Below are 12,887 nucleotides of genomic sequence, written 5' to 3' on the forward strand. Positions count from 1 at the left end.
ATCATCATTTCCATTTTACAGATGAGAAAAACTAAGGTTAAAGAGATTTAATAACTTCCCCAGGGACCTCCTCGCTCTAAGTGCAAAAGATGAGACATCATCCTGGTGATGTTCAGAGGCCAAGCAGAGGGGTCAGACATTACCACCCCTCATAATTGTTTTGCAGTGACTAGTGACCGGGTCGCTGAACAGGTAAGCTCCTCGAGCAAGCACCACGCGGGAAACTGCTCTCAGTGTCCCCCATCCCCGCCCCCATCCGCATCCCTGGCCCCTGCCCCGCCCTTTGCCCCACCCACCCATGCCGCCGACCATTAGCCCCGCCCACCCTGCCGCCCCGCCCTAGGCCTGCCCTGTTCCCTGCCCACTGCCCCGCCTATAGCCCCGTGCCATCCCCATATGCCCCTCCCCTCGCCCCGCCCAGGTCCACTGCCCCGCCCCGCCCCGCCCCGCCCTGCCCGTCACCCGGCCGCTCACTCCCAGAAGCCCAGCAGCTCAGGGAGCGGAGCGCCTGAGATCCAACGCGCGGATCTGGCGACTCTTCCTCCAGCCCCTGTTCGGGCGCGCCTCGCTTCAGACCCGGCGCTGGAAGTAGGGCGACGGGCGGGACCCGGGGGCTGGAGGCGGGCTGGATCACGGGGGCCGCGGCCACCCTCATCCCCACACGTGCCCCGCCGGGCTCTTCACCGGCACGAGCCCTGAGGGACCCCGCCTGAGGGGAGGAAACGAGCGCTTGGGGTCACTCCTCAGCCTCGGTGTCCCTCTCTGAGTACCCGGCCTTCAACTCTGAGGAGTCGTGTGTGGAGGGAGCCCTAGGCGTCCGAGCGCTTGGCTCTCGCCGTCTTCTCCTCACATCCCTGCCCCGCTCCCCGACCCCAGCACCTTCCATTCCTCGCCCCTCCCCCATTCTCTCTCCCTGGAAGGAGCGCCCTCTGTGGCTCTCTCCCCCTCGACGCCCCCCCACCTCCAGGGTCCGCTTTCTGCCCCTTCCTCCCGCCCTCTGCTCCCCTTCGCCCACCGCCCTCACTCTCCTCACTGGGACCCTTTTCCACGAATTAAGCCTCCTCCCTGGCTCCCAGTTCCATGTACTATCCTTAGCTTTACTTTGCATGAAGTCAATTCAACCTAGAAATACCTCACAGGACAACGGGGCTTCTGTGGGGGATTTTTTTGTGGGGTGAGGTAGGAAAATCAACGTCTCAGGAAAATCAGAGTGCTCAGGAAAATCAACGTCTCAGGAATACTAAATCGCAGGGCTGTTTTTTTCTTAAAGTTTACTAGTAATCATACACCTGGGAGCAATTGAAAAAGACAAATTGGAATTTATTCCAAAATACCCAACACACAGAGGAGAAAGGAAGAAAGTGGAGCCAAGGCAAGGCATAGGCCATACACATTAAAATCTCTAGCTGTCCCATTGAGGAATGTGGTTCGGTAGATTGCATAACCTTTATTTTGGGCCCAATGATTTGATTCTTGGGGTGGAAATGGGCATTGATCAAAGTTCATCTAAGTTTTTAATTCCGTGGCTGATTTTGTTTTTGTATTCGCTTTGGTTCAGTTTTCTCTTTTATCAGAACCTTAAGTAGGAAAGAAGTTAAAAAATGCTTCTCTAGTGGCAGTTTAAGATTACTTATATGTAAATAATGACTTGATTCTTCTCTAGAAGTCAGCCAAAGCGTTATGACATCCCTTTGCCTAATACTGGAGCCTTATGATGTTATTGAGAATAGTACAATTTGTGGAAATGTGCATAATTATTTTGTCTTTAAGTGAAGGTTTTCTTTTACCATTCTTATTTCGAAACATTAAATTTGATTCTTTTTTTTCTTCCCTTCCTCTGATTCTTTTCCTATAGTTTCTTTTCTTTTTTTTTTTTAATTAATTAATTTTTTGGCTGTGTTGGGTCTTCGTTGCTGCGTGCGGGCTTTCTCTAGTTGCGGCGAGTGGGGGCTACTCTTCGTTTCGTTGCGGTGCATGGGCTTCTCATTGCGGTGGCTTCTCGTTGCAGAGCACGGGCTCTAGGCGCGTGGACTTCAGTAGTTGTGGCACGCGGGCTCAGCAGTTGTGGCTCACAGGCTCTAGAGCGCAGGCTCAGTAGTTGTGGCGCACGGACTTAGTTGCTCCGCGGCATCTTCCCAGACCAGGGCTTGAACCCGTGTCCCCTGCATTGGCAGGCGGATTCTTAACCACTGCGCCACCAGGGAAGCCCAATATAGTTTTGTATTTTAAATAAAAGTTTCTTTTTATAAGAAAATAATTTGAATTGAATAATGCATTGAATTAGAAGATAATCTATTTTATAAAATTAATGAAAAATGGTTTTGCTTGCTGTAAAATAGCACTGAAAGATTTTTGTATCAAAATTTAAATGTCTTTTAATGTTCTCTCTAGTTCATTAAATACTACTAAGGAATACAGGCACCATGTTCTACACACATGTGCTTATGAGTAAGCGAGGGCCATTGGCCAAAATCTGGCTTGCAGCTCACTGGGAGAAGAAACTCACAAAGGCCCATGTATTTGAATGTAATCTAGAAATAACCATTGAAAAAATTCTTTCACCTAAGGTATGTTATTCATTAAAATTATAGTATGTATTTGCTGTGACTTATGGAGAGGAAAGGAATTAAAATACATTATATCATGAAATATATTTCCAAGGAAGCTTTACTCTTAAATGGTCTTCTCTTTTTTATTTCCTATAGCATTTATTGTCTGGACATAAATGTATATTGATTTCTGTTGGTAATTAACTCTTTTATATGTTTATCATAAATTGATTGGATCCTGAAGGATAAAGGCCATGTTTTATACATATCTTGTGACTGTTTCTTATTCCCTAACAAAATACTGTATACATAGTAGGTACCAAATGAGTATTTCTTAGAAAAATAATGGGTGAATGAATAGGGAGAGAAGAAAGAAAGGAGGATTGAGTATAAATCAAAATATATATGAAATCACTTCATAAGCAAGGTACTATGTTCATTATAAAACACTATAACAAGCTATTAGAATTTGCATTAAAATATCATTTTAATATTTTTATAGGTTAAGTAGTTTTCTTCTTGAGAGAAGGATGAATTATAATTGAAAATTTACCATGTGTCAGGCACTGGGCTAGACTTTATGTATGTTCATTAGTTTACTTAATCTTCACAATAACCCTATGAGATAGGCTTCTTTTAGCCTCAGTGAAGTGTGGTAATTAAGAGCATGAACTTCTGAGCTGGTCAAATTTAAATTTAATTCCTCCTCTATCACTTAATAGTTTTGTTACTTTGGGCATGCTGCTTATCATGTCTGAGTCTCAGTTTTTTCTTCTGTAAATAGAGGTTGTTGTCAAAATTAAATAAATTAGTGTATGAAAAGCTCTTAGGACAATGCCTGGCACAAAATAAGTATATAATAAATTGTAGCCATTATTAATAAATTGAAGTTCAGGAAGGTTAAATGACTCAGCCTCAGCAACTGAGCCAAGGCTTGACCCCAAGTCTGCCCGACTGCAAAGGTTATATACTTCCCATAAAACCAATAATAGCATACTTCACTTAAATGCCACATTAGATTATCTTCACTGAATAAAAAAGTTAATCATTTTACAAGGTGAGGTAAAAGTTAAGTGATTCACCTTAAATAAGAATACAAAATGTCTGCTTTTTAAAGAGAAGAAATTCTTATTATTTTATAATTTTCAAAGAACAGAGTTTATGAATCTAATTTTTAATATTCTAATACTTTAAAAAATTTTTGAAAGGTGAAAATTGCACTTCGAACTTCAGGACACCTTCTTTTGGGAGTTGTTCGAATCTATAATAGGAAGGCAAAATATCTTTTGGCAGATTGCAGTGAAGCATTGCTTAAAATGAAGATGACATTTCGCCCAGGTATACATGCAATATTGATTTGTCTCACTCGTCTTTGTTCCCTTTTGCATTTTTATTTTGGGTGGGCTCTTTTAATTGGCAGCACTCTGTAGTTCCAGCGTGAGTATGGTGAATGTAAACTTCCTTCTGACTGAATCTAAGTTTCCATGGTTAAGAACAAATTATATTATTTTCCTTGCTCTTTTCCTGTGTTTGCAGGAAGAGGTTATGCTTTCAAAAACTTGGAATGTTCCTGTATATTTACACAAGAAATATACTTAATGCTACCACACTTGTGTAAGAAACACTGTTATTCAGTTTTAATGGGTCACTTGGTTTGCCATATCTGTTTTTGCCTTTATGAGATAAATTAGAAAGTGTGATTGACAAAACCTAGATATCAATAATTGTCATTGTTTTCACAATTCTCAAGGCTCTAATTACCATAGCATGCTATTTATGAAATATTATAGAAAATCTCTAGGCATTCCAAAGTGCTAGAGATTTACATGTCATAAATAGAAAACTTTCAAATTTTTATTTAATTTTAATTTTAGTTTTAAGACTTTAGTCATTTTCCACCTTGTATTATGTTTATCTAGGTACAGACCTTGCCTTTCACACTAGTCTGCAAGCTCCTTGAAGGCAACATCTTTGTCATACTTATTTTCTGAATCTCTTATAGTACTTGTCTCAGGGCCTTGCACATACTGTTCCCTCAGTTAAAATGGGTGAATCAGGATTGACAAGGGTTTATTTTCATTATTTAAAATATCTGTAGAATCTCTTAGTAGATTTATAATTATATCAAATATGGTTCAATGAAATAAATTTGTTCATTATTTCACTTATATATTCCATAAATATTTATTGATCTCATACTTTGTGTGAAACACTATGTTAGGCTCTGGGATACAAGGAGAAACAAGACAAATAAGGTCCCTTTGAGCCTGGTGAGAAAATCAGATAATGAAAAAGGTTTTCTAAAAAAATTATTATAATAATTATAGATTGTGCTATGAAGGAATATAAAAAGAGTACTACTACAGAAAATAAGAGAGAAGTGTATTTTAGTTAGGCTAATTGGGAAAAGCCTTTCTGAGAGGATAGAATTTAAGCTCAGACTTGAAGAATGAGAAGTATCCAGCCATGTAAGAAGTCCATGAGGGAATAGCATTCTGGGCAGAGGGAGCTGCAAGAGCAAAGGTCTTGAGGTGGTAAAGTGCTTGACTCATTCAGAGAGCAAAAAGACCAGTACGGTTGGAGTAGAGTGAGTACGGGAAGGTGTTGTTAGATGATGCCTGCAGGTTTTGTAGGGATACAGGGCCCTGATTAGAAATTTGGATTTTATTTAAGTGCACTAGGGAAGTCCCTGAGTCATTTTACGTATGGGGGTGATCTGGTCTAATTTCATGTTTAAAATATCACTCTGGCTGTTTTGTAGAGAAGAGACTGAAGAGGAGCAGGAGTGGATACAGGGAAACCAGTTAGGAGACTAAGCAGTTAGTCCAGTGAGAGAAAGTAGAGATTTAGTTGGAAGTTTATTTTATATAGCATCATGGCTTATTGAATGTGGTATTTTATCCTTTTCAGGACTGGTTGACCTTCCAAAAGAGAATCTCGAAGCAGCTTACAATGCGATCACATTGCCAGAAGAATTTCATGATTTTGATCCCCAAAATGTGAAGTAAATTATTTTATTTTCCTTCAATTTGATTTTCCTGATATTTTGTTGTTTTACATTTTCAGATTTCATGAATGCAGATGGAACATAGTTAACAACTGAAGTACACATGCAGTTGACAAAGACTTAAATTTAGTGTGAAATTTCGAAGTACAAAACTAAAAATGCATCATTATATTTGCTGAATATAGTTTGCAATATTGACAGTATATTCATTCATTCAATATTTGTTGGGTGCCTGCCATATGCCAAGCACTGTTCTAGGCACTGAGGAGATAGCTCCTGGCCGCATGAATCTTATATTTCAGCTGGGGGAGACAGGTAATAAACAAACAAGTAAATATGTAGTATGCTAGGAGATGATCAGCATTATGAAGAGAAATAGAAAATAAAATAATAGAGAGATCAGGAAAGGCTTTTCTAATAAGGTCCAAACAGAAATCTAAAGGAAATGAAGGAACAAATCATTCAGTAATGTGGGGAAGAATGTTCCATGTAAAACAAATGGAAAGGCTCTAAGGCAGAGCATGTTGGACCTATTCAAAGAACAGCAAGGAGGCAGGTGAGACTGGAGTGGAGTAAATGAAGGGCCCAGTGGTAGGAGATGAGGTCAGAGAAGTAGCTGGGGTGCAGATGATGGAGGGTGTCATAGACTATAATGAGGACTTTTCTTTTACTCAGATAGGGAGCACAGGAGGGTTTTGAATAGGAAAGTGACTGGATCTGACTTGACTTCAACATGCTTCCTCTGGCTACATACTATAAGGGGGAAAGGAAGGAAGCAGAGACCCTGTGAGAAGATTATTGCAGTAAGAAGTCCAGACAAGAAATCTCTGTGATCAGTTCTCGGTCTTCATTTTATCAAGGTGGTAGCAGTCAAATTATGGATATATTTTGAAGGCAGAGCTGACAGAATTTGCTAAGGATTGGATATAGTTTGAAGAGAAAGAGAGAAGTGAAGGTTGACTATATGATTTTTGGCATGCGAATGAAGTTACCAGTTTAATGAGATTAGGATAACCAGAGCATGGCAAGTTTAAAGAGGGCAAGGTAAAGGAAGTAAATTAGGTTTTGGATATAGGTTTTGAGATGCCTGTTACACATCCAAGGGGAGTAGGTAGGTAGTTGAATATCTGGGTCTGAAACTCAGGAAAGATGTTTGATGGGATATATAAATTTGAGAGTTGTGAGTATGTAGATGGAACTTCAACCATGAGTCATAAGAAATCCCTGAGGGAATGAGTGTAGATTTGAGAGAGAGAGAGGTCTGAGGACTGAATGTTGGGTCATTCCTAATAGTTAATAATCTGGGAGATGAGGAAGAACTAATAAAGGAGATGGAAAAGGAACAGCCAGTGAGGTAGGAAGAAAATCAAGAGACAGTAGTATTGCAGAGGCCAAGAGGAGAATGTGTTCCATGAGGAAGGGAGTGAACATCAATTTCAAATGCTGTTGGGTATGGTAAGTAAGATAAGGGCTGAGAATTGCCCATTGGATTTGACAATCTGGAGATCATAGTTCATTATATCATATGTATGATGAACTAGTGTTTGTAAGGAATACTATTGAGAAAATAAAATTCTCCTTTGTTTTTATAATAAAACATGTTTTCTGTTTAAGGGTGTTTGTTTGTTTTGCAGTATACTGCAAAATCATTGTGTTCTGTTCACATGTTTTCCTCAATCTTATATTTCTCCATAGTGCTATTGATGTTTCAGAACACTTTACTCAGAACCAAAGCAAACCAGAAGAAATCACACTTAGAGAAGATTATGACAATGATCTACTTTTCCACGCTGGGAACTTTGGTGAGAATATTTGAGAAATTAAAATTACAAGTCATAATCAATTATATTTGCATTTTTGTATTAAAACAATGCCAAAGCTATTTCTATGCCAGTAGAAATATCTTTAGAATGAATTTTTTGATGTATAAATGTAACCCCCCAATAAGTTTATTCCTGCCTTTTTCTACTATAGGTGTCAATGCCAAGACTCAGGCTTAGCCTATGCTTCCCTTCTCAGTGTACAACCGTTTATTGAATATCTACTATATGTCAGGTACTATCACAGGCATGGGCAATACAAAGTTTAAAGAAGTACTTCCTGCTCTCAAGGAGCTTCAGGCTGGGAGAGAGACATAAATAAACAGTTGCTGTAGTTAACATATACACAAGGTTTTACACATGTGCTGCATACAGAGCCTTCAAGATATATTTCCTCTAAATATGATATCAATAACAGATTTTAAAATAGCTTGGGAGTGAGGAGAAAATACACACTAAATACACATTGATTGGGAAACAAAGTGTTGAATGTATTTTAGAATTAAAGCTATATGGTGTAATTTAACTATATAGTATTTGTTCTTTTTTATGGCGTTTACCACTCTCTGATTTGTATCATGATATTTATTGTATTGGTCTGTATTGTTCTGAAAACTCCATGAGGGTAAGATCTGTGTCACATTCATCTTTGACTTTCTTATAGTGCCCAAAGCAGTGAGCATAGGAGAAGGCTGGCCTAAATTTGTCTTAGGTGGAGGAGGGTGATCAAGCATCAGTAATGCTTGAGCTACCTCGTAACCTCCACTTCTCATCCTGACTCTCCTTCCATAACTCTATGATCTATAGCTGTGTTTCTCAAATGATCTGTGGTGAAGGACCAGTTTTATAATTTTTGTCAATTTCCTATCTGTCATGGAATGATACTTTTGTAGAATATAATAAAAATTAATTACTAGAAAAATTTAAAAACTTACTTAAAAATCAACATGTAAGCCTCAAGTTTTTGTTATTAGATCCAACATGTATAAAATTACTCTGCGACATTATATTAAAACTTTGTAAACATTTACCTCTAATTTGTGTATTTACTCTGTTGTGGACCAACACTGTCCACAGACCCTACTTTGAGTAGCACGCATCCCTTACTGGCTGTTACCCCAAACCTTGAAATGTAACACATTGGTAAAAAGTTAATCATATTTCCTACTGCCCAAGATACTCTTTACACATTTCCCTGTAAATGCTACTGCTCTTCTTCAGCCCTGAAACTTTAGGATCACTCTTAACTATGCTTTCTATAAGCTTCATACCAGTGCTAATTAAAAAAAAAAATTGGAAATGTCTCTTAGGTATTCTTTCTGTTTCCCTAGCCACCAGTACTAAATATATATATATATTTAGTTCACCAGTACTCAAGTGCTGAAGTGCTGTATACCCTCCTACACAGTTTCTTCCAGGCCCCACATTTTATACAGCTCTGCAAGAGGAATTATCCTTAAATTCCATTTTTTTTCCACATCACATTTCTCTTCTTAAGTGCCTTGGGTCCCTATAACTTCCTGATAGATACTCCTGCCTCTCCTCAAGGCCCTCTACCAATTTATCACCATCTTTATTAACTTTGTTTTACCTTAATATAGACTTTTTGCTCTAGTCAAGCAAATGTCTTACCAGTCAACCAATACAATTTAGTTGTTCTCAGTTCTGTCTACTACAATTCAAGAAGGTGGGGAGAACATGTCCTGAGTAGACTGACAGACCTGGGTTTGAATCTGGGCTTCCTCTGTTGATTTGCTGTGTGATATTGGGCAGATCACCTAGCTTCTCTGAGCCTTACTGCCCTATATGTAAAATCGGGATATTACTAGCAACATCACAGTTATTTCCCTTATTCTCTCCTTTAGTACTCTCTACCAATAAGGGATTTTCTCTCCTTCAAAAACTAGTTCAAACCTAATGTCCTCTAAGAAATATTTAATGTTAATCCATCCTATTCTGGATTATAGTATAAGAGTGAAAGCAAAGATTATTTCTTTAATTTTTTGGTGTACTCTCATATTTCTTTAATTTTTTGGTGTACTCTCAGATTCTCATGATGTTCAGTGATCAGCATATACTGTCTGTTCATAAATGTTATTATCTTATTGACCAAGACTGATTTTTCTTTTGGAAGCTATCAAGGTGTACCTGGAAGATGTGAACAATATTTTTAGTTCTTTTGAAGAAGTTAATCTTTTCTACTGAGCAAATCTTTAGTCCAATACAATGAAGGTTGCCTTTTTTAGCTCTTTCTTTCTAGAAGATGTAGGCCTGTAGAAAAATTTCCAGTGAGCGATACTTCATGAGTTTCTTTACTGACTAGCAGTGACGTGGGTTGCTAGAGGAAGGAGAGGACCAACCTCTGACCTCTGGGATTTCAGACTTCTAGACTCTGACCTCTGGGGTTTCAGACTTCTGGACCCAAAGATTCAAACCCAAGGAAGGGAAAGAATATGCATGTACTGACAGCCAGTCTGGAAGCAGGTCAGTTTGAAGCAGGGAGTTCATTTTATCTGCTGCTGTCAGTGTCTTAGGAGTCTTCTCTCATTAGTCTCCATTTTGCCAGAATTCTAACACCGTTACTAAGACTATCTTTGCTGCCTTCAGATCCTGACTCTATCATTTATTAGGGTGTGACTGTGTGCAAGTAATGAAACCTTTCTGTGGATGTTTCCTTGTCTGTACAATGAGGATTATAATAGTATCCTCTACTACATAATACAATGCACATAGTAACCACTCAGTTTATGTTAGCTAACCAGGTTTTATCTTTTTTACTGCTGTATCCAACCCCTAGCATATTGCCTAATACCTAGTCATTCAATAAATATTTATTGAACAAATGTAATAAGCCCATTCTTTAATATTTTACCTACCTTTCCATTACTTAGAAGGCAGACATACTCCTTATTTTCCAATCCCTCCTTATGGACAAACAACTCAAGCAACTGTCCATGAAATAATATGAAATAATACTCGATCAAGTGGCATATGACCCACCTAAGGTAGAAGAAATCATTCCACTGTCAATAATAACCTTCTGGGAAGTATTAAACTGTACCACCACTAAAAACTCTATCCTGACATTTTTTTGCAATTTTTGCTTATTGTATTGGAAAAAGCGTTAGACTAGAAATCCAGTCTCCACTGATTAGCAGAATGACTTGAATAATTCAAATAATTTTTTTTCTTTTTTCTTTTTTTAATTTAAGTATAGTTAATTTATCATGTTGTGCTGATCTCTACTGTACAGCAAAGTGACTCAGTTTTACACATATATACATTCTTTTTTTTTTTTTTTTTTTTAAATTTATTTATTTATTTTTATTTTTGGCTGTGTTGGGTCTTCGTTTCTGTGCGAGGGCTTTCTCTAGTTGCGGCGAGTGGGGGCCACTCTTCATCGCGGTGCGCGGGCCTCTCACTGTCGCGGCCTCTCTTGTTGCGGAGCACAGGCTCCAGACGCGCAGGCTCAGTAGTTGTGGCTCACGGGCCTAGTTGCTCCGCGGCATGTGGGATCTTCCCAGACCAGGGCTCAAACCCGTATCCCCTGCATTGGCAGGCAGATTCTCAACCACTGCGCCACCAGGGAAGCCCCACATTCTTTTTTTAATATTCTTTTCCATTATGGTTTATCCCAGGAGATTGGATATAGTTTCCTGTGCTATCCAGTAGGACCTTGTTGTTTATCTCCCAACCCCAAATTTCCAGTCCATCCGTCTCCCTCCTCCGCTCCCCCTTGACAACCACAAGTCTGATCTCTATGTCTCTGAGTCTGTTTCTGCTTTGTAGATAGGTTCATTTGTGCCATAATTTAGGTTCCACATATAAGTGATATCATATGGTATTTGTTGTTTTCTCTCTGACTTACTTCACATAGTATGATAATCTCTAGGTCTATCCATGTTGCTGCAAATGGCATTATTTTGTTCTTTTTTATGGCTGAGTAGTATTCCATTGTATATATATATATATATATATATATATATATACTACATCTTCTTTATTCATCTGTTGATGGCCATTTAGGTTGTTTCCATGTTTTGGCTATTGTGAATAGTGCTGCTATGAACATAGGGGTGCATGTATCTTTTTGAATTATAGTTTTGTCCAGTTATATGCCCAGGAGTGGGATTGCTGGATCATATGGTAATTCTATTTTTAGTTTTCTGAGGAACCTCCATACTGTTTTCCATAGTGGCTGCACCAGCTTACATTCCCACCAACAGTGCAAGAGGGTTCCCTTTTCTCCACACTCTCTCCAGCATTTATTATTCGTAGACTTGTTAATGATGGCCATTCTGACCGGTGTGAGGTGGTACCTCATTGTAGTTTTGATTTGCATTTATCTAATAATTAGTGACATTAAGCATCTTTTCATATGCCTACTGGCCATCTGTATGTCTTCTTTGAATAATTCAAATAAATTTTTAGCTCTCATTTTTCTCATCTGTAAAATGAAAGGAGCTATTCAAAATGATATCTAAATTCTAGCTTCTAACCCTGAAATTCTGTTTCTATGACTAACTCAATATTAATTATATGTATTTATTTAGAGGAGGAACCTGAAATTCTCAGAAGACATAGCTTCTTTGATGACAACATATTGCTAAATTCCAGTGGTCCTTTAGTTGAACAAAGTTCTGGAAGCCTCATTGGAGAAATATTTCTGTTCTATGACAGTGGAGATGGATTTGGAGATGAAGGGGCTGCAGGAGAAATGATTGGTATGCTATCTGGTCATATAGAAGTTGGATATTTGTTTCAGTCAAATTACATAACATACTGGAAGTTTTATTCCATCAAACTAAAATTTCAGATATGCTTCTGTGTCATATAGGTCAACACATTGTTTTACACAAGTTTTCAGAATCTATGGTATATTTAAAATTTTAGGCTAGTTCCAAGTAAATAGCTATCTGTTTAAATACATTGATCATATAGGTTCTTGTTTTTATTTTTACAAATTTCCAGTCTTTAGAGTGGAAGAAGTGAGGTAAATATATTCCTCACAAAATATACTAGATTGTATACTAGAAAACATTGTTTTCTTTAGCAGAAATTGTGGGACAGCTATTCTAAAGGATCTGTCCAGCATTTTATATTATTATTTTATATTTATATTATGATATTATTATAAAGTCATCATAGAAATAGGATAGAGAAAACTGGGAAATCGAAATCCACTTAATTTTAAAGATACTGACCATTATATATCAAATCTTTTTTTTAATTCTCTAGTTTACAGTAAAAGGCTGGTTATCGCAAACTTTTTGAAATTTGAAAACTACGAAAAATAGTGGCTCTACCTTAGATCTCTACCAAAGGAGTTTGAAAACTTTTACTTCTTAATTTGAAATCTAAACATGGCTTTGTAACAAGGCTACTATCTTGGTAGTTTAGTAAATATTTCCTGAAATAAAAGTTTAAAAATAGACTTTTAATAAAGGAAAGGAAATTAAATATATAAAATTCTATGTCATACTGAATGAAATATGGTAGTCTATATAACCA

At 38.0% G+C, this 12,887-nt stretch overlaps 1 protein-coding gene across 1 annotated transcript in view; it reads left to right on the plus strand.

The window, feature by feature from the left end:
• Positions 1-491: 491 nt before the first annotated feature.
• The window catches only part of RAD21L1 (RAD21 cohesin complex component like 1), a 28,212-nt gene continuing 15,816 nt past the window's right edge, over positions 492-12,887 (plus strand). Inside the window, exons 1-6 of the mRNA XM_036826306.1 lie at positions 492-588; positions 2,392-2,567; positions 3,758-3,887; positions 5,460-5,553; positions 7,252-7,358; positions 11,930-12,100. Coding sequence (XP_036682201.1) covers positions 2,424-2,567; positions 3,758-3,887; positions 5,460-5,553; positions 7,252-7,358; positions 11,930-12,100 — 646 coding nt within the window. The 5' untranslated portion in view covers positions 492-588; positions 2,392-2,423. The remainder of the gene's footprint in view (positions 589-2,391; positions 2,568-3,757; positions 3,888-5,459; positions 5,554-7,251; positions 7,359-11,929; positions 12,101-12,887) is intronic.

This window comes from Balaenoptera musculus, chromosome 15 (genome assembly GCF_009873245.2).
Source record: "Balaenoptera musculus isolate JJ_BM4_2016_0621 chromosome 15, mBalMus1.pri.v3, whole genome shotgun sequence".
In the NCBI taxonomy this organism is placed as follows: Eukaryota; Metazoa; Chordata; class Mammalia; order Artiodactyla; family Balaenopteridae; genus Balaenoptera; species Balaenoptera musculus.